General features: G+C 36.2%; 1 protein-coding gene across 2 annotated transcripts in view; it reads left to right on the forward strand.

The window, feature by feature from the left end:
- Positions 1–17,406, forward strand: part of RBM41 (RNA binding motif protein 41) — a 60,602-nt gene extending 43,196 nt beyond the window's left edge. For both annotated transcript variants that reach the window (XM_012451680.3, XM_012451679.2), the window contains 2 exons: positions 3,660–3,807; positions 5,366–17,406. In XM_012451680.3, coding sequence (XP_012307103.1) covers positions 3,660–3,807; positions 5,366–5,532 — 315 coding nt within the window. In that variant the 3' untranslated portion in view covers positions 5,533–17,406. The remainder of the gene's footprint in view (positions 1–3,659; positions 3,808–5,365) is intronic.
- The last annotated feature ends 9,094 nt before the right edge of the window (positions 17,407–26,500 follow it).

The following is a 26,500-nucleotide window of genomic DNA, read 5'->3' on the forward strand; positions in this document are numbered from 1 at the left end:
TTCTTAATTTTCTCTTCATATTGTTCATTAGTAGTGTATAGAAACCACAACTGATTTTTCTGTCTGTATCCTCTTCACTTTCTTTCACCAATGTTTTGTAGTTTTTCTTGTAGAGGCCTTTCACCTCCTTGATTGAATTTATTTCTAGGTATTTTATTTTGCTTTTTGTAGCTATTATAAATATTGCCTTCTTGATTTCTTTTTCAGCTAGTTCGCAGTTCATGTATAGAAACGCTACTGATTTTTGTATGTTGATTTTGTATTCTGCAACTGTACAGAATTTGTGTATCTGTTCTAAGAGCTTTTTGGTAGAGTCTCTTAGGTTTTTTTTTGTTTTTTGTTTTTGTTTTTTCTGTATATAAGATCATGTTGTCTACAAACAGGGATAATTTGACTTCCTCCTTTGTGCTTTGGATGCCTTTTATGTCTTTCCTTTATCTAATTGTTCTGGCTAGGACTTCCACTACTGTGTTGAATAAGAGTAGTGAGAGTGAGCATTGTTGTCTTTTGCCAGTTCTTAGAGGAAAAGCTTTCAGCTTCTCTCTGTTCAGTATGATGTCTAATTTTTTGTTGTTGTTGAGTCTTTAGTGTTTTCTACATGTATGATCATTTCAACTCTGAACAGAGATAATTTTACTTCTTTCTTTCTGATTTGGATGCGTTTTACTTCTGTTTCTTGCCTATTTGCTCTGGCGAGAACTTCCCGTACTATGATGAATAGAAGTGGTGAGAGTAGGCATCCATGCCTTGTTCCTGATCTTGGAGGAAAAGCTTTCAGTTTTTTAGTACTGAATATTGTGTTAGCTGTGGACTTTACATATATGGCCTTTATTATGTTGCGGTAGTTTCATTTTATTAGTAGTTGAGTGTCTTCATCATGAAACAATGTTGAATTTTATCAAATACTTTGTCTGCATCTATTGAGATGATCATATAATTTTTATTTTTTTCTGTTAATATGTGATATTGATCAATGTTTGTATATTGATTCATCCTTGCATCCCAGGGATAAATCCCCCTTGGTTATGGTGTATAATCTTCTTAATGTGCTATTGAATTTGGTTTGGTAATATTTTGTTGAGGATTTTTACATCTGTTTATTAAGGATATTGGTCTGTATTTTTCTTATAGTGTTTTTGTCTGGGTTGGTTTCAGGGTAATCCTGGCCTCATAGAATAGCTAGCATGTAGTTGGATCTTGTTTATCCATTCAGGTACTCTGTCTTTGGGGAGTTTATTAATATTTAACGTAACTATTGCTAGCAAATGACTTACTATTACCATTTATTCATTGTTTTCTGTCTCTCTTTTAGCTCTTTTGTGTCTCTGTCAGCTGTCTTCCTTTATGGTTCATTGAGTTTTTTGGTAGTGACATACTTTCATATATTTCTCATTTTCCTCTGTATATCTCCTATAGGTATAGGGCATGGTAAAGCAATCTGTTTGAAGCTGATAACATCTTAAGTTCAGTCACATATAAGAGCTCATTTTACTTCTCTTGATTTGTTGTTTTTTTTTTTGTTTTTTTTTTTTGAGACACGTCTCACTCTGTTGCCCAGGCTTGAGTGTGATGGTGTGGTGTGATCATAATTCACTACAGCCTCAAACTCCTGAGCTCCAGTAATCCTCCTGCCTCAGCCTCCCAAATAGCTGAGACTTATAAAGTTGGCCAGTTGTGGTGGCACGTGCTACTTGCTTACAAGTAGCACGTGCCACCCTGTCTGTTTTGTAGAGACAGGGTCTCACTGTGTTGCCCAAACTGATCTCAAACTCCTGGACTCAAGCGATACTTCCACCTCAGCCTCCCAAAGCACTGGGATTACAGGGGTGAGCCACCACACCTACCCTCCCATGCCTAATAGGTAGAATAATTTATCTTATTTTTCTGGGGATATTAGTTTTGGTTCGTTGAAGTTTTTTCCTCCTATTTCTTTTCTTTTTTGTATGTTTGTTGTGCTCTCTCTTTCACATTAGAGGATTTCCTAAGTTGCCTGATAATCCATGCCCAACTTTATAGGTAGGGACCAAAAAGCAAATTAGAATCTCTAAGCACACAAGTGGCACTTGTTGACTTTGAGCTTCACTTTAAAGTGGCCTGGCTGGGCCATTTGTTGGAGAAATTCCTCATCCCAAGTCAGTATTTTTATATCTTTCCTCCTAGGACTTACCAGTTTTCCCAGAGAAGACTGTTCCAAACTCTTTGTTAGGAGGGTACTACCAGCATTCTAGGAGCCAAATAGCAACGTCTGGGAGGACCTCAACATTTAGTATGCATTCTTTCTCTTAGTCTCCTTGTTTTCAGAAACAGTATTCAGATCTTCAACTATGTATGGCATTCCTTGTCTTCTGACAATAAGCCTCAAGTATTCTACCAGGATTGGCAAGTTTTCTTTTACCCCATAGTATATTGTGAGGGAGGGTATTTAAAGATCAAATTGGCTTTTAGACAGCCTTCAACCCAGCTGCCTTATTTTAACTCCAGCCTTTCACATTTATTTCTGAAGGTAAGTGAAATAGTCAGTTCGGGAACTATTTCAGGATTCTTAAGTGGTGACAAGTGGGTTCTTGTCTTTCTCCACTACCACCTTAAAATTCAGCTTTCTTCAGTGTGCTGAGTTGGTTCCTGCTCATCCAGTTTTTCATCTTCCAGACTATTATTGCTGTTCTCTCCTTTTCTTGTTCCTTCTGACCTTGTTGGTTTGTGTTTTTTTGTTTTTTTAAGTTCCCATAGTAGCCGGGCATGGTGGCTCACGCCTGTAATCCCAGCATTTTGGGAGGCTAAGGTGGGTGGATCACGAGGTCAGGAGCTCAAGACAAGCCTGGCCAAGATGGTGAAACCCCATCTCTAAAAATACAAAAATTAGCTGGGCATAGTGGTGGGTGCCTGTAATCCCAGCTATCGGGAGGCTGAGGCAGAGAATTGCTTGAACCTGGGAGGCAGAGGTTGCAGTGAGCCCAAATCATGTCACTGCACTCAAGCCTGGCTGGCAGAGTGAGACTCTCTCTGAAAAAAACAACAAAACAAGGTTCCCATAGTTTTAGAGAGTTTTCTGGATGGAATGAAATTAAATGAATGTGTTCAACCCACCATTTTTATGTGAAACTAATTCTAATCATAATGAAAGAGTTGCCTTATGGCTGGGCATGGTGGCCCATGCCTATAATCCCAGCACTTTGGGTGACCAAAGCGGTTGGATCACCTGGGGTTGGGAGTTCAAGACCACCCTGGCCAATATGGTAAACATTATTTTTTAAATTAATACATCTCTACTAAAAATACAAAAATTAGCCAGGTGTGGTGGTACATGACTGTAATCCCGGCTACTTGGGAGGCTGAGGCATGAGAATCACTTGAAACCGGGAGGCAGAGGTTGCAATGAGCCGAGATTATTTTTTAAATTAATACATCTCTACTAAAAATACAAAAATTAGCCAGGTGTGGTGGTGCATGACTGTAATCCCAGCTACTTGGGAGGCTGAGGCATGAGAATCACTTGAAACCGGGAGGCAGAGGTTGCAATGAGCCGAGATTACACCACTGCACTCCAGCCTGGGTGACAGAGTGAAACTCTGTCTCAAAAAAAAAAAAAAAAAAAAAATAGAAAAGAGTTGCCTTACCTCCTTTATATGATATTTTGGTTGATCCTCAATTTGTTTTAGGTGTTATACCTGAAGAACCTTAGCCCTCGGGTGACTGAAAGAGATCTTGTGTCATTGTTCGCTCGGTTCCAGGAGAAAAAAGGACCTCCAATTCAATTCCGAATGATGACTGGACGAATGAGGGGCCAGGCTTTCATCACCTTTCCCAGTAAGTAATTTCATCCAGATGATTACTCAGTTGCTCCTCAGTTCACTAGAGACTACCTATAACCTCTCTAATTTAGATATAGTCCTTTGATTTCTCCACAGCATGTGAGAACAAGAGAAGGAACGGAAAATATATTTTCAGTGTTTCTTTCTGTGTTTCCTCTCCTCCATTGACAATGCATGACCACATTACCCCAGTGTCCTCAATTTTTCCCAGTCTTGACACTTCCTTCTTACCCTACCAAAATCTATACTCCCTTCACTGATGATAGGATTTCTATTCCAAGTTATAATTAGTTTACTCATTAATTAATGTATTAGTATTCTGATCAGAACACATGTACTTGCCTTATGCCCTGTTCCTTTAGGACTCAGTGAGTGCAAGCTAATGTACTTATTTATTACTAATTCATAATTAGTAGATGATGATAGTCTTCTAAATAGTATTTGCATATTAATGCATGGCTTCTAATCCAAAGGGAAGAATAATATAAGAATTTTAGTTTCTGTGACAGACCAGATAATATGTTGTTTTGTGGGGAGGCTTTGTAGGATCTGTACCGTTCATTGTCCCTAAAGTATCATCATTTCTAAATAACCTATTAATCTATGTGTAGGCAAGTGATTTTACACATGAGTACTGCTAAGCCCCCCTCCATTGTTTTCATACAGTCTTGTACCATCTTTCCTATCATACTAAAGATTTTTAAATCCTCTATATCAGTAGTTTTCAGTTTATTCAAGGGTAAGAACCCCTTTTGAATTTAAAAAACAGTTTATGGGCACTCCACATGATATGATGTATTAATTTAAAAAATAATAAAAAGGCTTTATAAAGCAAGGACTTTAAAATGTGTAGCTATTTTACTAATCTTAAAAGCTATACACTTTAAAAAATGTATAGTACATATATATATATGAAACAAAATTGGTTTAGTCTATTTGTCTACTTACGATACCATGAACTCCTGGCCATAAATCACTGCTTCCTTATTTCTTACATCCAGGCTCTTAGACCCATAAGTCGAATACTCCCAACATATAGTATATATTCTCACATTTCAACCCATATACCTGCAAGGGTTCTTAAACTTATTTATCCCAATAAGGTGGCCCAGAACCACTCTCCCACTGAAAAACATAAAGTGGCAAGGTGCCCTTAATAACATGATAACTTATTTTATTTGTGTTACTCATTTTGAAAATGATTTGGTTCTCACAGTACCTATAATCAGTTACCTAAGATAGAGGCTTGTGTATAATTACTAATAGCTTAGAATTCTTTAGCACACTGCCTATATCCTTGTTTCTCTACTTATTTCTTTGAATTAGGAGACACCCTCAAACACCCATTTTGAGTTTTTATTATTATTTTTAGCCATTAGTTTAACTTTGCTGAATAATGCAAATGGGAGATTATAGAAAAAATGATAAAATCAAATGATTATATGGCCTTATAGCTTACATTTAACTCCAAGGCAAAATAACCAAAACTAGACCTGGAATAGAATTGAATTATTAAGTCCTATGTAAATTGATATTTATTATTTCTCTTTTAGATGAGGAGATAGCATGGCAAGCATTGCATCTAGTAAATGGATATAAACTACGTGGGAAAATACTGGTGATAGAGTTTGGAAAGAACAAAAAGCAACGGTCAAATCTCCAAGCTACTTCTCTCATATCATGTGCTACAGGTAGCACTACAGAAATAAGTGGTAGCTAGAATATATATAGATCGTGGGTCTTGGATGGTCTTTCTCGTGTTGGAATCTTGGATCTAGGATTTATGTATAGACATCAGTTTGTTTGGAGTTGAAGAGGAAAAACTAACTGAGGGAGGGGAAAAAAGTAATTCAGGAAACCCCTTTCAACTTTTGGAGAGAACTAGTAGAAAATATTTTCTATTATATAATCGAAAACTATATGGGATAGATGATATGCTGAGTATGAAGGGTAGAGTGCTAAGAGTATTATTTTCTCAGGATAAATTACAAGGCATTATTCCTAAGGATTTTTAAAAATCTTTATAATTTTTCTGGGGTCCTCAATATTTGTCCCTAGGGATAACATTCTTTCTTAGACTGCTTCCTATATACAGAAATAAAAAACTAATTAAATGTTGAAATATTTCTTTACTAGAGCCCATTTGTCCATATTTTTTCCACCTAGTAAATAAAAGAGCAGGACCCCAGGCCTAAGCATCAACAAATGCTATTAAATCAGAACTCTCATCAGTAATGATAGTTTCATAAGTCAGTTGACATATTTAATGAATGCTTCCTCCACAAGTTATCAGTCTTCAAAAAGCTATATATTTTTCTAGTAAAATCTTTTAGATCAAAATGTTGGTGTTCTCATAGCCATTTAAGCTAGCAACCATTGAGTAATCATTGAATTCAAAGCAATAAACATTGATTAAATGTCTAATATATGTTAAATATTAGGCATATGAATTTTAGAAGAGGAACATACTAGCAAAGAATACCAAAGGGAAGTGAGAAGAAAGAGTCCTCTAGATAGAGAATGCCAGTCACAAATCCCCCAGTTGTTTTTTATGGTTTCTGGAAAATAAAAAGACAATATATATAGAGGAAATAGTACAAACTGGAGTCAGACCTGTACAGCCACTCTTAACATTCAGTGACCTTGACAAGTCACTTAATTTGAGCCTCGCTTTCTTCATCTATAAAGTGAGGATAATAATGCTGCTTACCTCATTGGGTTGTGAAGATGAACTGAGATATATTATCCAGGCTGAAGAACAGAAAGAAAAAGAATGAATAAAATTGAGCAAGAGTATAGAACCTGTGTGACACCATTAAGCATTCCTACATATTTGTAATGGGAGTACAGGAAAAAAGGAAGAGAAAAGAAGGAGCAGAAAAGTATTCTAAGGAATAATGGCTATAAATACCCCCAATTTGATGAGAGACATTAACCTACACATCCCAGAAGAAAAAAGAAATTACAAACAGATACATCATAAGAAAAATGCGAAAACCCAAAAATAAAATCTTGGCAGCAATACACGAAAAATGAGCCATCACTTACCAAGGAACTCAAATAAAATTAACAGTTGACTTCTCCTCAGAAACAGTGGCAGTGGCAGTGGAATAACACATTCAAAGTGTTCAAAGAAAATAACTGTCAACCAATAATCCTGTATACATTAAAGCTATTTTTCAAAAATGAAGGTGAATTAAAACATCTCACATAATCAAAATCTAAAAGAGTTTGTTGCTGGCAGACTTGACTTACTGGAAATACAAAAGGAAGTTCTTTGGGCTGAAAGCAAGTGACCTCAGACAGTAATCTGAATCTACGCACATGCAGCAAAAGAGCACAGGCAAAAATAATTATGTAGTTATCAGAAACAATCTATGCATTTTTTTTCTCAACTAATGTAAAAAGCAATTGTATAAAACAATATGTATATAGTTGCATTGTTTGGCCTATAACATATAAAATATATATTTGTGAATAACAGGGCAAAGAAGCTAGTGGAAGCAAAACTGTGTTGTACTAAAGAACTGATTCCAGATGGTAACACAAATTGACAGGAACAAATGGAGAGAACGTGAAATAGGAAATAAGTTTAATATAAAAAAAATCTATAAACATTCTTTTCTCAGCTTGTTTTAAAGATGTAAAATTATATTAAGTAATTATAATAATGTGTGTTAGGTTTTATAATGTATAGAAATAACATATATAACAATAATACCACAAAGAGGGGGTGGGTTTATATAGGAATAGGATTGTTACATTGGAATTAAGTTAGTATTTATCTGAATCCTGTTAGTTTAGTTAAGATGTGTATGGTAAGCCCTAGAGCAACCACTAAGGTAATATCTTTAAAAAAATCAAAAATATTATTAAAGAAATGTAAATATCACATTATGAAATACTCAATGCAAAAGAAGGAATGGAGAAGCAAAAAGCTTGAGGCATATTGAGAACTCAAACAGTAAAATGGCAGTCGTAAATCTTCATATATCAAAATAACAGTAAATGTGCATGGATTCAGCAGTACTATCAAAAGGCAGAGATTGTCAGAACAAGTCTGATTCAACTTCATGCCATCTATCGGAGACACACTTTAGATTAGAAGATAGAAAGAGATTAAAGGTAAAAGATGGAAAGCAAATATACCACACAAAGCCATAAGAAAGCTAGAGTGGCTATTCTAATACCAGACAAAATAGACTTTAAAAAAAATTATTAGAGATAAAGAGTAAAATTTTTAAATGATAAAAGGGTCAATCCATCAGCAAGATGTAACAACCATAAATATTTATGCACCTAACAGCAGATCCCAAAATACATGAAGCAAAAACTGAAAGGAAAGGAGGAAATAGATAAGTCCATAAAAAGAGTTGGAATATTCAATATCCCTTTTTCAATAATAGAGTACCTAGAGAGAAGATAAACTAGGAAATAGAAGACTTGAACATTATAAGGCAGATTGACATAAAAGACATCTGTAGAACGTTCCACCCAACATCAGGATATATATGAAATATCATATATATAATACATCATATGTATAATACATCAACATCAGAATGCGTATGAAACATCTCCAAAGTAGGCCATAAGTTAAAGCATAAAACAAGCCTTAATAAATATAAGTGGACTGAAATCGGCAAAGCATGTTCTCTGACCACATGGGATGAAGTTAGAAAACAATAACAGAAAGTTGGGAAACTCACAAATATGTGGAAATCAGACACACTTGTAAGTGACTGGCTGCATGCAGTAGCTCACGCCTGGAATCTCAGCACTTTGCCAGGCTGAAGTGGGAGGATCTCTTGGATCCCTTCAGGCCAGGAATTGAGGACCAGCGTGGGCAACACAGCAAGACCCTGTTTCTAAAAAAAAAAAAAAAAAAAATAACCAATCCATCGAAGAAAAAATCATAAGAGAAATTACAAAATTCTTTGAGATGAATAATGAAGACACAACAAACCAAAACTTACAAGATGCAGCTTAAGCAATGTTTATAGCAAAATTTATAGTTATAAATGCCTATACTTAAGAAGAAAGATCATAGCACTAATCTTACTTTACACCTTAAGACCCTGGAAAAAGAAGAGCAAACTAAACCTAGAGCCAGGAGAAAGAAGGAAATACAAAAGATTAGATGAGAACAAATGAAATAGAGTAAAAAAAAGTAGAGAAAAATCAGTGAAACCAAAAGTTGATTCTGTGAAAAGATCAATAAAACTGACACACCTTCTGCTAGATTGACCAGGAAAAAAGGAGAATCAAATTACTAAAATCAGAAATAAAGGAGGGAACATTTCTACTGACCTTGTAGAAATAAAAAAAAGATTATGAAAGCATATTATAAATAATTTTATGTCAATAAATTATCCTAGATGAGGTGGACAAATTCCTAGGAAGATACAAACTACCGAAACCAATATAGAAATAGAAAATTTGAATAAACCTGTATCAAGTAAATAGGTTAAATGAGTATTTTAAAAGATGCCCATAAAGAAGAGCCCAGGCTCAAATGGCTTCTTAAATGGATTCTAAAAAAGTTTTAATGAAAAATAATACAAGTTCTTCACAAACTCTCAAAAAGTAGAAGAGCAGGGAACACTTCTGACACATACTACAACATGGAAGAACTCAGAATATGCCCAGTGCAAGAAGCCAGTCACAAAAGACTACATATTGTATGATACTATTTATATGAAGTATCCAGAATTGGCAAATATATAGAGATAGAAAGTGGATTAGTGGTTGCTTAGGGCTGACACAGAGTTTGGGGGAATTGGAAGGGCTGTGGGTAATAGCTGAAGTGTATGAAATTTCTTTAGAGGTTGATGAAAATGTTCAAAAATTGATTGTGGTGATTTCAGAACTCTGAATATACTAAAAACCAGGAATTGTACACTTTAAATGGGTGAATTGTGTGGTGTATTAATTATATCTCAATAAAACTCTCAAAAGTAGGGATGTCCATTGGTAGGAAAATGGGTAAATAACTTATGACACATCTATTTAGTACAATACTATGCAGCTATTAAAATAGTGAAGTGTATCTATGAATATATTATGACCTGTACTCATGTCCAAGGTTGTGTATTAAGTTAAAAAACAAGATGCAGAAATATATATAGTATGAATACATTTTTATACAAAAGCATTAATATATGTATAGTATGTATATATAGATATTTCTGAATAAATTAAGAAAAAGCTGGGAAATAGACATAGGAAGTTGTAAACCTTTGGAAGTGGGATTGAACAGGCTGAAGGAGGACTTTCACTTTGTAAAATTTTTAACATGATGTGATTCGGGGTGATTTTTACTTTTTTCAGCATTTTTTTTTTTTGAAAGAAAGAAAGAAAAAGAATAAAGAAGAGGAGGAAAAAGGAAGAGAAAGAGAGAGAATGGGAGTATTGCTTTCTTGCCCAGGCTAGAATGCAGTTTAGTAATGGGTATTGAAAACCTCTTTTATACCAATAATTATACTTGATGTAAACAGGAAGGAACAGCCAACCAATATTTCATTTAAACCTATGAAATGCTATGCGATTACTGAGTAGTGATTTACTTCCAATTATGTAGTCACTTATGGAATAGGTGTGAGGTGGTAATGTATGTTTTATGTATTTGAAGTGGAGAGTTCTATAAATGTTTATTAAGTTTACTTGTTCCGGGTCTGAGTTCAAGTCCTGGATGTCCTTGTTAATTTTCTGTCTCGTTGATCTATAAAATCGTTAGCTCTTCTTGTTACATTGATCCTTTTGCCATTATGTAATGTCCTTCTTTGCCTCTTCTGTTCTTTGTTACTTTAAAGTCTACTTTATCAGAGGCGAGAATTGCATCTCCTGCTTTTTATTTGTTTATTTTTACTCTCTGATTGGTTGATAAATCTTCCTCCTTCTCTTTGTTTTGAGTCTTTGTGTATCGTTGCATGTGAGATGGGTCTGGATGCAGCATAGCAATGGGTTTTGGCTTTTTATCCGATTAGAATATATATAACTTTAATACTAGCATTTGATGCTAGCTGGCTGTTTTGCCCATTAGTTACTGTAAATTTTTCGTTGTGTTAATGTTCTTTTCTTTTTGATATATTTTTGGAAAGGCTGATATTGGTTGTTCCTTTATATGTATAGTGCTTCTTTCAGAAGCTCTTGTAAAGCAGGCCTGGTGGTGGTGAACTCTCTAAATACTTGTTTGTTCGCAAAGGATTTAATTTTTCCTTCGATTATAAAGCTTGGTTTGGCTGGATAGGAAATTCTGGGTTGAAAGTTCTTTTCTTTAAGGATGTTAAATATTGGTCCCCACTCTTTTCTGGCTTGTAGGGTTTCTGCTGAGAGATCTGCTGTAAGTCTGATAGGTTTCCCTTTATGGGTAACCTGACCTTTCTCTCTGGCTGCCCTTAGTATTTTCTCCTTCATTTCAACCCTAATAAATCTGGCAATTATGTGCCTTGGGGTTGGTCTTCTTGAAGAATATCTTTGTGGTGTTCTCTGTATTACCTGGAGTTGAATATTACCCTGCCTTGCCAGGTTGGGAAAATTTTCCTGAATGATATCCTGAAGAGTATTTTCCAACTTGGATTCATTCTCTTCATCACATTCAGGTACACCTATCAAACGTAAATTAGGTCTTTTCACATAGTCCCATATTTCCTGGAGACTTTGCTCATTCCTTTTCATCCTTTTTTCTCCAATCTTGTCTTCTCGTTTCATTTCACTGAGCTGGTTCTTGACTTCTGATGTCCTTTCTTCTACTTGATCAATTCGACTGTTTAAACTTGTGCATGCTTCGCGAAGTTCTCGTGTTGTGTTTTTCAGCTCCATCAATTCACTTATATTCCTCTCTAAATTGTCCATTCTCGTTAACATTTCGTCAAACCTTTTTTCAAGGTTCTTAGTTTCTTTGCATTGGGTTAGAACAAGTTCTTTTAATTCACAGAAGTTTCTTATCACCCACGTTTTGAAGCCTGCTTCTGTTATTGGAACACACTCGTAATCTATTAAGCCTTGTTCCGTTACTGATGAGGAATTGCAATCCCCTGTAGAGGGAGAGGCATTCTGATTTTGAGTATTCTCTGCCTTTTTACGCTGATTTCTTCCCTTCATTATGTATTTATCCGTCTGTTGTCTTTGTAATTACGGACTTTCTAACTAGGTCTCTGAGCAGACGTCCAACTTGTTAATTCCCAGCGCCGAAATCTGAGCAGTCCACTGCGCCAGCCAAAACGGCGGTGTTAAGATTGATGGTGCTTTTCTGCCCGGGAATATCCGGACTCTGCACCAAAAACTGGCGCGCTAAGGCACCAGCAAAACCGCCGCGCTGGCCACAAGAGTCGCCCTGGCGACACGTGGGGCTTCTCTGCTGGGAATCTCCTGGTCCGTGAGCAACAAATATTCGTCTGAAAGTGTGGCGTCCTCTCGTTCTCTGCGCTTTCACTGGGAGCTAGGAGCCCGAGCTGCTAGTGATCAGCCATCTTGGATCTCTCTCTCTCGCATTTTTTTAACTAAATTTTTTTTTTTTAATTCTGCCAATGGCATGGTTTCCAGAATATTTTTCAGGCCTACTCTGGTGATATTATCTGACTACTCAGAACAAACTCCTATTCCTTTGATACACTGCTTACTTAGGATTAACACTCCAATTTCAGACATTGTTTAAGTGACAAGGAATAAATTATCCTGGTGTAGCCTCCTGCATGTTACCAGGGGCATACTTCTAAGCTGGACATTTTTAGAAGGAACTGCTTCCTGTTGTTAGGTAAAAAATCTCATCTCTGCTTTTTACTAGACCTAAAGACCACTGCAATTAAGGAACATAAAAATGAAGGATATCCTTCAACTGGTGCATAGATAAACTGTAGTATATCCATACAGTGGAATCCTGCTCAGCAATAAAAACTAATGAAATATACATGCAGCCACGTGGATGAATCTTAAATACATTTTACTAAGTAAAAGAAGCCAAACTCAAAAGGCTACTTACTGTTTGATTCCATCCATATGATTTTCTCAAAAAGCAAAACAATAGGGATGGAGAAAAAAATTTCAGTGGATGTCAGGGGTTAAGGTTGGAATGCTCCTTGACTACAAAGTGGTCGCACAAGGAATTTGTTTTAATAATGGAAATTTTCTGTATTTGTATTGTAGTTACATAAGTATGTGCATTTGTCAAAACCCATAGGCTTGTACACCAAAAAGAATGAAATTTACTGTGTGTAATTTTTTTAAATAAATGTTATTTTTATGGAGGGAAAAAAAACTTGGAGAGACAGCCATTTCTATTAAGTAGTGTTTTTATTCTGTAGTCTTTTGATTACAGTTGAAAACTTAAAACCACTTTGCTATTATTCTTTATTTTCTGCCCACAGGTCAGCAGAAATCAGTTAGAAACATCCATAGGCCAGGCACGATAACTCATGCTAGTAATCCCAACACTTTGGGAAGCCAAGGCAGGAGGATCACTTGAGGGTAGGAGTTCAAGAGCAGACTGGGTAGCATAGCAAGACTCTGTCTCTAAAAAAAAGAAAAGGAAAACATTCGTATATACATATACACATAAGCTCACCATTCGGAAAACTCAAAAGACAAACTGGAAAATATATTTATCCCATACAAGGAACTAATTTTTTAGTGTACAATGTATATGACTTTTTAGTATACAAAAAAAATCCAATAAAAAAATGGGAGAAGGAAATTTGTTGAAAATGTAAATGACCAATAAACTAAGACAAATGCTGAGTAGTAATGCAAATTAAGACAGTGGGCTCTCATTTTTAAAAGCCTTTTTAGATTTATAGAAAAGTTGCAAAAATAATAAGAGCATTCCCATGTATCCTCACTCAGCTTCCCCTAATGCTAACATCTTCACTTAACTATAGTGCAGTTATCAAAATCAGGAAACTAATATTGATATAACACTATTAAACTATATTAGACCTTATTTGAATTTTGCCAGTTGTCCCATTAATGTACTTTCCTGATCCAGGATCAAATCCAGGATCCTGCGTTGCATTTTGTTATCTTCTTATTTTGTTCCCATTTGTGACAGTTCTCATTCTGTCTTTGATGACCATGACAATTTTGAAGAGTACTGGTCAGTTATATTGTATAATGTCCCTAATGAGGGTCTGTGTAATGTTTTTTCATGTTTTGCGTTTTTGGTGAGAATACCACAAAAGTGTTTTTAGCCCCTTTTAGTGCATTATATCAGGACATATATGAGGATAATTTTTAATACTGGTGATGTTAACCTGGATCACTTGGTTAAAGGGGTGTTGCTGTATTTCTTTACTGTAAAGTTATCACTTTCCTCTTTACAATTACTAAATATCTTCTGGAAGATACATTGAGACTCTTCAAATATTCTGTTTCCCATCATATTCTTGCCCACTACTTTTAGTATTCATCAATTGTTCTTCATAGTAGCAATTATTACTGTAGTGTTTGCCTAGTGGGGATTATCTTAGTCTGTTTGTGCTGCTATAACAAAAAAAATGGAGGCAGGGTAATTTTTAAAGAACAGATATTTATTTCTCACAGTTCTGGAAGTTAGGAAGTCCAAGATCAAGGTGCTGACAGGTTCAGTGTCTAGTGAAGGCTGTTCTCTCCTTCCAAGATGGCACTTTGGTGCTGCATCCTCCAGAGGGGAAGAACACTGTTCCCTTTTATGGTGAAAGGTACAGAATGGTAAAAAGGGCAAATCCCTTTTTATAAGGTCATTGATCCCAATCATGAGGGCTCCACCCTCATGACTTAATCATCTCCTAGAGACCTACCTCTTAATACTATCACATTGATCACATTGATGATTAAGTTTCAGCATATGAATTTGGGGAGGCACATTCAGACAACAGCAGTGATTTTCTTTTTTTTTTTCCACTCTTGAAATTCTGTAAGGAAGATGTCCTATCTCCTGCTTATTTTCTCATATATTTATATCAGCATGAATGTTTATTTTACTCTATGCTTATAACCTAATATTGTCATTGTTTCATTGCTCAAATTCTTTTACCTTTGGCCATTAGGAGCTCCTTCAGTTTGGCCCCTCTGTTCTTAGACCTATGTCTCCATTTTTTGCCCACTTCCTTGTTTTCTGGCACCACAACATGTTCCAGGCTCATCTTGTTTTTTCCCTACTCTAGCACTGGAATTAATAATTTCTGCATGGATCCCTACTTCATTTTATTGGGAAATGATTTTTAGAAACCAAGATCTGGGCACTAGATGTTGAGTTGTCATTTTTAGCTTATCAGAATGTCAGATATAAAAATTGATAACACCAAATGTTGCCAAAGGTACAGAAAATAGACACTCTTGTACATTTTGGATGGGAGCATAAGTAAGTATAACCTTTGGGGAGGACATTTGACAATATCTATTAAAATTTTAAGTATGTAGATCTAGAAAATCCACTTTTAGATCTCTATTATATAGAAATACTTATATGTGTTCAAAGAGATAGGCAAAAGAATATTCATTATATTCATTGCATCATTATAATAGCAAAAGCCTGGATACAAAAGTTCATCAATGGGAAACTGATTGGTTTAAAATTATGGTACAGCCATGCAACAAAATATCATGTTGGCAATCAATCAAGAACCTCCTCATTGTTTAATTTAATTTAATTTAATTTAAAGTTCCAGGATACATATGCAGAACGTGCAGGTTTGTTACATAGGTAAACATGTGCCATGGTGGTTTGCTGCACCTATCCAGCCCATCACCTAGGTATTCAGCCCCGCATGTATTAGCTATTTATCCTGATGCTCTCTCCTTCCCCCGTCCCTACAGGCCCCGGTGTGTGTTGTTCCCCTCCCTGTGTCCATGTGTTCTTATTGAGAACCTCATTGTTATGGACTGAATGTGTCCCCCTCAAAATTCGTATGTCGAAATCCTAAACCCCAATGTGATAGTATGAGGAATTGGGGCCTTTGAGAGATAATTAAGTCAGAAGAGCAGGTCCTCAGGATGGGGTTAATGCCCTCAAGCAAAATATATATATATATCATTACTACTTACAAGACATTCCCTAAGATGCCATTGGGGTACGAGGTTAAAATAAATATATGGATCACTACCTTCAAGAATCTTAGCTTATAGGGGTGGTAAGAAACATGTTTGTAAGCTGTAACATAGAGTGATGAGTACCTTAAAGAAAGATGCAAACATTGTGGGAGTTCACATTCCATCTGGTGAGGAGATCAGAAAAAAAAGAGAGACCCAAGAGTGCTCTCTCTCTGCCACGTGAGGATACAGGGAGAATTCAGCAGTCTGCAACTTGGAAGAGGGTCCTCACCAGAACCTGACCGTGAGGGTACCCTGATCTCAGATATACAGCATCCAAATTGTGAAAAATTTCTGTTTATAAACTACTCAGTCTGTGGTACTTTGTTATAGCCTTATTCTTTCAATGCAAATCTACCTCCTACTTAAATTTGTGCCTACACTGTAGCTTCCTTCACTTACGGAATAGCGTAATGGTCAAGGGCATGCAATCTAATGCCATATTCCCAGGGTATGGCTCTACCATACACTGTCTTTGCCATTTACTAGCTCTGTAACCAAATCTGGATACTATTTGCTACCTGTGAGAACCTGAGTAAGTTAAACTCAATACACCTTCGTTTTCTCATTTTTAAAGTGAGAGCAATAATACTATTACCTCGCAGAGTGGTTATGAGAATTAATACATGTAAGGTGTTTTGAATAGTGCCTGGTACATAGTAGGAGCTCAGTAAATGTTAGATTATCATTACAATAGATGAAGTGTCTTTGTTGCTATCAAACATCATCCTTTTTTTTTTTTTTGAGATGGAGGTTTGCTCTTATTGCTCAGGCTGGAGTGCAATGGCACGATCTTGGCTCACTGCAGCCTCTGCCTCCCAGGTTCAAGTGATTCTTCTGCTTCAGCCCCTCAAGTAGCTGGGATTACAGGTGTGTGCCGCCACACCTGGATAATTTTGTATTTTTAGTAAGACAATGTTTCACCACGTTGGCCAGGCTTGTCTCAAACTTCTGACCTCAGGTGATCCACCCACCTCGGCCTCCCCAAGTGCTGGGATTACAGGCATGAGCCGCTACACCTGGCCTCATTGTGGTTTTCATTTGCATTTTCCTGATGTTTAGTGATGTTGAGTATTTTTTCATATGTTTGTTGGCAATTTGTATGTCGTCTTTTGAGAAATGTCTGTTCAGATCATTGGCCCATTTTTAAACCACATTGTTTGTTTTGTTGCTGTTGAGATGAGGTCCTTGTATAGTCTGGATATTAATTCCCTGTTGGGTGAGTAGTTTGCAAAATTTTTCTCCTTCTGTAGGTTCTTTTTGCTCTGTTGATAGTTTCCTTTGCTATGCAGAAGATTTTTAGTTTAATATAATCCCATTTGTTTATTTTTGCTTTTGTTGCCTGTGCTTTTGAAGTAAATAGAGTACTTGAACAACATTTAAATCAGTTAAACCTAACAGACGATCTATGGAACATCCAACAACAATAGAATACACATTATTCTCCAGTGCACATGAAGACTATTGTCTAGGACAGATTGTATGTTGGGCCATAAATCAAGTCTCAATAAATTGTAAAAGATTGAAACAATATGAAGTGTCTTCTCTAAGTCCAGTGGAATGAAAGTAGAAATGAAGAACAGAAGTAAAACTGAAAAATCCACAATTGAGTTAAATGAAAGATGCTTAAACAACTAATGGAACAAAAAGGGACAAATGAAAACAAAAACACAACATACCAAAAATTATGGGATGCAGCAAAAGCGGTGTTCAAAGGGATATTTTTAAAGTGCAAACACCTAATTTTTTTTAAAAAAAGAATGATCTGAGATCAATAACCCAGCTTTACACCTTTAGGAACTGTAAAAATGAAATCAAACTAAACCCAAAACTAGTAGAAGGAAGGAAATAATAAAGATTATAGTTAAGGATTGGGCACAGTGGCTCATGTCTGTAATCACAGCACTCTGGGAGGCCAAGGTGGGAAGATTGCTTGAGCCCAGGGGTTTTAGACCTGCCTGGGTAATACAGTGAGATCTCATCTCTACAAAATTAAAAAAATTAGCTGGGCATTGTGGCTCATGCCTATCGTCCCAGCTACTTGAGGGACTGAGGTGGGAGAATCACTTGAGCCTGAGAGGTCAAGTTTGCAGTGGTCCATGATTGTACCACTGCACTCCAGTTTGGGTGACAGAGTGAGACCCTGTCTCAAAAAATAAATAATAGCTAAGATAAATGAAATAGGAAATAGGAAACCAATATAATCATTAAAATGAAAAAGATTATTTGAAAAGATCACCAAAATTGGCAAACCATTATCTATAGTGATTAAGGAAAAGAAGATTCAAGTTACTTAAGAAGTTAAAATGAGAGTATGACTATCAACCTTACAAAAATTTAAAGGATTATAAGAATACCATTAATATTTCTATACTGCAAATCAGATTACCTGGATGAAATCGACAAATTCCTAGAAACCAAAATTGACTCACAAATAAAAAAAATCTGAATAGACTTGTAACAAGAGACTGAATCAGTACCTCCCAACAAAGAAAAGCACAGGACCAGGTATTTCTACTGGTAAATTCTAGAAACATTTAAAGAAGAATTAACACCAGTCTTTCTCAAACTCTTCCAATAAATAGGAAGAAAAGACTTCCTAACACATTCTATGAGGCTAGTATTACACTGCCATCAAAGCCAGAAAAATACACAAGAAATGAAAACTACAGGCCTATGACCCTTATGAAGATAGATGCAAAAGTCCTCAAGAAAATACTGGCAAATCATACTGAGCAGCATATTAAAAGCATTATACATCATGACCATATGGGATTTATCCCAGGAATGCAAGGGTCATTCACATAAGACAATCAATCAATGTAATAAGTTACATTCATAGATAGAAAAAAAAACCACATAGTCATCTCCTTTAATGCAGAAAAGTCATTTGGCAAAATCAATACCCCTTCATGATAAAAGCACTAAGCAAACTAAGACTAGAAGGGAACTACTTCAATATGATAAAGAATGTTTATGAAAAGCCCACAGCTAACATGGTACTCAATGGTCTTCTACCTGATCATAGGGGAAAAGCTTTTCGTCTTTCACCATTGTGTATATTAGCTGTGGCAACCTAAGTATAAGGGCTAAAATCATAAAACTCTTAGGGGAAAACAGGGATAAATCTTTGTGTTCCTATATTTGACTAGTCATTAGGGAATTGCAAATCAAAACTACAATGAGATACCACTTCACACCGCAAGGATGAGTATAAGAACCAATTTCTAAAAAGGAAAATAAGTGTTGACTAGAATGTGGAGGAATTCAAACCCTCATACATGGCTGGAAGGCATGTAAATAGTGCAGCTGGCTATGGAAACAGTTTGGCTGTTATTCAAAAAGTTAACCATAGAATTACCATATGATCCATTAAATAATGAGTCATTCAAATAAAACTTGTACTCTAGCATTTGCAGTAACACTATTCACAATAGACAAATGGTGAAAACAACTCAAATATCCATCAACTGATGAATGGAGAAACAAAATGTGTTATATATCCACACAATGGAATATTACTCAGCCATAAAAAGGAATTGAGTACTGATACATGCTACAATATGATTGTACCTCAAAAACATTATGCTATGAAATAAGCCAGACACAAAAAGTCACATATTCTATGGTTCAATTTGTGAAATATCCAGAATAGGCAAATACAATAGAAATGGAAACATTAGTGGGAAAGAGGATGGGGAGTTCCTGCTTAATTGTTACTCAGTTCCCTTTTGGCATACTAGAAATGTTCTGGAATGAGATAGAGGTGATGGTTGCATAAAACTATGAATGTATTTAATATCTACTGTATTGTGCACTTTAAAGTATCTAGATGGTAAGTTTTATGTTATGCATGTTGTCCACATTTTTTTAAAAAGCAAACTTCTTACCGTAGTCAAAGCCCTATACCAGATCTGGCTATTGACTACCTCTCTAACCTCTTCTCATACTACTCTGCCCTTACTCATACAGCAGACATATTGACATTCTTTCTTTTCTAAGAAGTCAAGCTTCTTACTTTAGCGTGTTTGTTCCCTTTGCCTAGAAAGTTGCCCCCCGCCCCCCCCCCACACACACAACCCCATATGTGCACACGGCTGCCTCCTTCATCAGGCCAAATGTCACTTCCCTTAAAAAGCTTTCTTTGGCTACCTTATGTATATAGAATTTCACCAACCCTTCTCTCAGTCACTTTCTATCTCATGACCCTGTGTATATCCTTCATACCACTCAACATTATGTGAAATTATCTTTCCAATTATTTTCATACTTGATTATCTATTCCTCTATTAAAATATGACGTCCAAGAGACCGGAGGGAGTGGCTCATGCCTGTAATCCCAACACTTTGGGATCACTTTTGTGATCTTGAGCTGAGATGGCACCACTGTACTCCAGCCTGGGCAAAGAGCGAGACTCAGTCTCAGAAAAAAAAAATAGAATATGACCTCCAAGAGAGTAAAAATATTTTTAATTGCCATGTTTCAAGCATCTAGAATAGTGTCATATAGTTGCTTAATAAACAATGACTGAATTCATGAATGAGAAGACATACTTGACACATTATCTTACAGTCTTTCCCTCTTCAAACAATTATAGTGAGAAACTAACATGCCAAAAATTATTTCTCCATAATATCTGAGCAATCGTAGATGTCAGCTGTTCTCTAGTGGAATAAGCTTGTCCATAGTGAGTAGGGTCATCAGTCACAAGTATGCTCACAAGATTTTGACTTTCTCTCTGAGAATTTAACTTTCCTTTTTGGTCCAAACTTAAAGAATCAGAATATGAATACTAAAAGCCCTAAAATTATATGGGCTACTATCTGAAAGTTCAAATGATTGTTGTAGTGAGATAATAATAGTAAACACAACAATTTACTTACCGTTACTATGCTAACATGTTTTATATAAGTATATCATACAATCTCATATTTTTTACAAAACTCCTCCCTTGATGTTCTCCCAGCTGACATCCCATTTCTATACTCCCTTTAATAGTAAAATTTATCCGGAGTTGTTTATACCTCTGTTAAGGTTCACAAGTCTGGCAGGGGTTAGAGTAGACCCAGTTGCAACAGCCGTTTCAGTAACATGAAACAGCTGCGTGGAACAAAAGGATCTCCAGTATTGTATGAGTCTAGTAAGACAGGACACTTGCACAAGTCAAGAAAAGCTGCCTTATTACTCAAAGATAGGCAGCAAGGATAATCAGAAGCCTAGGATCCATAGTGAGCTGGTCTCTCAAAGGCTCAGGAAAGTGCCCAAGGTGGTTGGAGTCTTGTCTGCACATACCCTACATTGCACAACAGCTGAGTAACCCCAAAAGTGTTCTGCTTTGGGTTCATATATTCTGGACGTCACTTGTCCCACTGAGGACTAATGTTACAAAACAAGGAAATAGCTCAGATTTTTTTCAGACACTTCAACTAAGAGGAAGGAGAAGGAAGAACTGGGTTGGGCGAGGTCATCCAGGCACCTATCCTTGTAGAACTTCTTTGCCTTCAATTTTTCTCCTTAACTCAGTTTAGTCAGGCTTTTGGCCCTACCACTTTACTGAAACAACTCTTTAAGGCCACCAGTTGCCAAAAAAAGTAATGGCCATGTTTTTGTCCCTGTTTAACCACTGAACACCATTCAACACAGTTGATCACTCCCTCCTTGAAATGTTTTCTTCACCTGGCTACTGTTACACCTTAGTCTTGGTTTCCTTCCTTTCTCACTGGCTGCTCTTTCATTGTTTCCTTTGCTGGCTGATTTGTCTTCTTGCACCTTTAAATGTTGGGTTTTCCCAGGGCTCAGTACTACAGAATACTTCTCTATCTGTACTAATTTCCTAGATAATCTCATTCAGACTTATGACTCTGAATTCCATCCATATACTGATAACTCCCAAATTCATTCATATTGAGACTCCCCTGAATTCTACTTATATATCTAGCTGCTTGTATTATATTTCCACTTAGATGCCTAATAGATATGTCAAACCGAGCTCATCCAAAACAGAACTCTTGATACACTTCCTATTCAAAAACTGGTTCCATTCCAGATATTACACCTCCCTAAATGATCCAGCTATTCACATGGCTGCTAAAGATAATAATATTGAAACAACTGTAGTGCTTAGAACAATACTTGGCACATAGAAGGTGAACAATAAATATTAATTGAATGAATTAATAAAATTAATATAATTCTCATAAGCCCATTTCTACTTGATATAATGGAGTACAAACCTGCAGGATATAGAAGGTAGGAACATACCTCACCTCCCTCCTACTGTGACAACAATACATGTATATACGTATACGTGTGTGTATATATACATATACAGAGAGAGGGGAGAGAGAAGTCCTTTCTATGTTAGTGGAGATTAATGACCATTTTCCTTTTGTGGGGCATCTGCCAATTCTGGGTATGGGCTGATAATTGTTTTTTGCTATAGGCAGAGAGACTCTGATCAGGAGATAAAAGTAGTAGAACTTTTGACAGCCTCATGAGCTGACATGAAAGATCAGAATTTGGAGAAGCCTTAAACTTGAAGTCAGGTCTCACCTTGGTTTCTCTCCACTGACTTTTCTTGAGCACTGGAGTGGCACTAGAGCCTAAGAGGATGGGCTGGAAATCAGAGATAAATATCTTGCAGTCTCATGATGTATAGGAGACAAAGTCTGGGTAGAGAAAAGGTTCTCTCCCAAAAGGGAAGAATCTATTTTCAAATTTTGCCCTAAAGACTTTTAGTTAGAACTGAGTGGAACTAAACCCATAACCCAGTGCCAACCTAGCTCAATTTCTAATTGGTTTGAAGTGATTACTCTTCACCGATTTTCCTGACAAAAGAACCTTCCCTCTCTAGGATGAATAAAATCATTGGTATCAGAATCTATAGTCATTTTATGCACAATTTTCATTATTGTGTAGGCTAAACCAACTCCATTATGGAAGCTAATCTACTATGCTGTCTTCTGATTAACCCCTGTTCCAGGAAGGTCTCTAAGATTTCAAGTTTATCTGTTGTTCCTTGTGTAAGAGCAGGTACTTACCATAAATCCTGTCCTTAGGTCAAACAACTTTGATGCTATCATACTTCAGTTGTCCTACATAACCCTTCTGAACTACCCCCTCCCCTGTGCTACAAAAACTCTAGATCTAAGGGGTAATGGCACAGGAGTCCACCATCTTGTCTCATTGCCACCTGAGACAAACAGGGCTTCTGTTCACAAGTCGCTGTTAAATGTTTCTTTCTAAGAAACTGGATTTGTCAGCCTTTTCAGCCTCTCAGCTTCCTCGGATTTGGGGGAAGCTTACCTAGACCTGTCTGCTGTAAAATAAGCATATCAAAAGATGAGACATATGAAGAAATAGGAAAATGTGACCTATAATCTATATAGTCAGTAGAAGTAGACCCACTAGTGATCCAGATGTTGAATGTACTGATACATGATACAGCATGGCTGTACCCCAAAAACATGCTAAATGAAAGAACTCAGGCACAAAAGGTCACATATTTTTTCTTCCACTTATATGAAATACCCAGTATAGATAAATCCATAGAGACAGAAAGCAGATTGGTGGTTGCCAAGGTCTGTGGGTAGACGGGAATAGGAAGTGAGTACTTAAAGGATATAGGGTTTACTTTAGGAGTGATGAAAATGTTTTGGAACTAGAGGTGGTGGTTGAACAACATTGTGAAGGTACTAAATGCCACTGAATTTTACACTTTATTAATTTTATGTTTGTGTATTTTACTTCAAAAGATTCCTTGAATAGGCTTAATAGTAGACTGAACACAGCAGAAAAGTAGTGAACTCAAAGACAGTGCAATAGAAACTATTGAAGTACATAGAGAAAAAATAATGGAAAGAAGAGAAAACAACATGAAAGTTATGTACAAGATTGTCAGCCAGAATAAGGGTAATTAAAATCTCAGAAGGAAAAGAGCAAGAGAATGAGGCAGAAAAAAAAACTATTCAAAGATATAATGGCGGATAATTTCCCAAAAGTAATCACAGACATCTACCCACAGAGCCAAGAATCTCAGTAAACCCCAAGTAGGATAAAAACAAGAAAGCCATACCTAGGCACATTATAATCCAACTTCTGAACCAAGGATAAAGAAAAAAACTTAAAAGCAGCCAGAGCTGGATGCAGTGGTTCATGCCTGTAATCCCAACACTTTGGGAGGCTGAGGTAGGAGGATCACTTGAGCCCAGGAGTTCAAGACCAGCCTGGGCAACATAGGGAGACTCTGTCTCTATAAAAAATTTTAAAATGAGTCAGGTGTGGTGGTGCACACCTGTGGGAGGCTGAAGTGGGAGGATTGCTTGAGCCTGAGAGGTCAAGGCTGCAGTGATCCCTAATCATGCCACTGAACTCCAGCCTGTGCAACAGAGTGAGGCACTGTCTAAAAAAAAAAAAAAGGAGCCAGAATATAGTATAATCACATCTTTAAAATAAGATAAAGTTGCTAATCTATAATTATGTATCCAGTGAAAATTCTTTAAAAATTAAGATGAAATAAAGATTTTTTTGGACAAAAGTTGAAAGAATTCATTGGCATTAAAACTGCAGTGTAAGAAATATTTTTTCCTTCTGACTGAAAGAAAATGATACTACATTAAAGAACCGCACTCCAGGAAGAAATGAAGAGCATCAGAAAGGGTATACATGTGCATAAATATTAAAGATTATTTATCATCATAAATATATGATGATAAGAGAAATTCTGGGAGCAGATAAATGGATCTTTACTGTTGTATATTTTTTTGCATTATGAAGGATGAAGGGTTTCTAGACCAGGGTTTCTTAACCTGGTCACTTTTGACTTTGGGGGCTGGATAATTCTTTGTTGTGTATGGCTAACCTTTATATTTTAAAATGTTTAGTGATATCCCTGGCCCCTACCCACTAGATGCCAGTAGCACCTCCCCCAAAATACGACAACCAAAAATATCTCCAGAAATTGTCAAATGTTCCCTGGGTAACAAAATCACTCCTGTTTGAGAACTGTTGCTCTAGAATAACCACTAAAAACATTGGAAGGTGGTATAAACAAAATGCTAATGGAGGACTCAAAGCAGAGTTGTAATAATGAAAAACTGAATTAATCCAAAATAAGGTAGCATAAGAGGAACAAAGAAACAATTGACAGATTGAACAAATAGAAAACAATAGCAAGATAGTGAGCTTCAATGCAGCTACAGTTATGCATTACATAACAATATTTCAGTCAACAAGGGGCTGCAAATGTGATGGTGGTCCCATAATAACATAATGTAGCTGAAAAATTCCCATCACCTAGTGATGTCGTAGCCATCATAATGTCATAGTGCAATGCATTACTCATGTGTTTATGGTAATGCTGGTGTAAACAGTAGCAAGCTATAGATATTTGTAGCCTAGAAGCAATAGGCTATATTATATAGCCTAAGTATATAGTAGGCTATACTATCTGGGTTTATGTAAGTACACTCTGTAATGTTCACACAATGCCATTCTCAGAATGTGTCCTTGTCGTTAAGCAATGCATGACTATGTATCATTACTTAAATTAATACAAATAAACAAAATACTCCAAAGAAATAAATTGTCTGAGTGGAAAAAATCAAGACCCAACTATATGCCTTTACAAGAGACACATTTGATGTATAAAGATACAGATTGAAAGTACAAAAATGGAAAAATATACATGCAAGCCCTAACAACAACAAAAGTAAAGCAGTCATGGTTATATTAATGTCAGGCAAAGTAATCTTTCGGTCAAGAAGTATTGCTGGAGATAGAGATAGAGCACATTTCATAATGATAAAAGGGTCTGCTGTGTACAGTGGCTCACGCCAGTAATCCCAGCACTTTGGGAGGCTTAGGTGGGAGGATCACTTGAGCCCAGGAGTTCGAGGCAACATAGGAAGACCCCATCTCTATAAAACTTTTAAAAAGTGTCATTTTAACAGAAAGACAATAGTCCTCGTAGCATGAGGTAAATAGTATTTTTAATTATTCTAATTTTTACGGATGAGGAATCTAAGTCTCAGAAAGATTTAGGGACCTACAAAGATAGTAAATAATGGATCCAGAACAAGTATAATTTTTAAACTACTATATAGTATTCCGTGGGGAAAAAAAGATCATTTTTTTCAAGATTAAATGAAAGATTTGCAGTACGTGAACAACAATGCCATTTTTCTACATTCCTTTAGGGAAGCAGGGGAATTTCTTCACAAAGGCAACAATTATTCAAATTTGTAAACTTCAACCAGAATGTGATCTTGATATGTTATTTCAATTGTGAAGGTAACAGAAAAATGTTCTATGACACCAAACCCTGAATGTGGACGTGCAGTCAGTGCAGCTGTACTCTAGGCTTCTCCTAGAATACTTCAAGCTACTTCAAAGAATCAAGTTCAAGTCATTCCTTTCTGGATTGATGAAAAACAAAGTGGAAACTTTCTGTTTCCATTACCACTCAAACTGCTTCAACAAACTAAGTCCTATATTCCTGAGAAGAAGGATGGAAAGGATATGAGTGAAATATAATTTTTGTCAGGAAAATAAATAAATAAGAAATTTCCAGTAGGTCATTTTCCTCTGTTCTCTGGGGAAAAAACAAATATTCTTGATCTTTTCA

The sequence above is a fragment of the Aotus nancymaae genome, unplaced genomic scaffold, assembly GCF_030222135.1.
Source record: "Aotus nancymaae isolate 86718 unplaced genomic scaffold, 86718_ANA_hifiasm-v0.15.2.pri h1tg000004l, whole genome shotgun sequence".
NCBI classification, from domain to species: Eukaryota; Metazoa; Chordata; class Mammalia; order Primates; family Aotidae; genus Aotus; species Aotus nancymaae.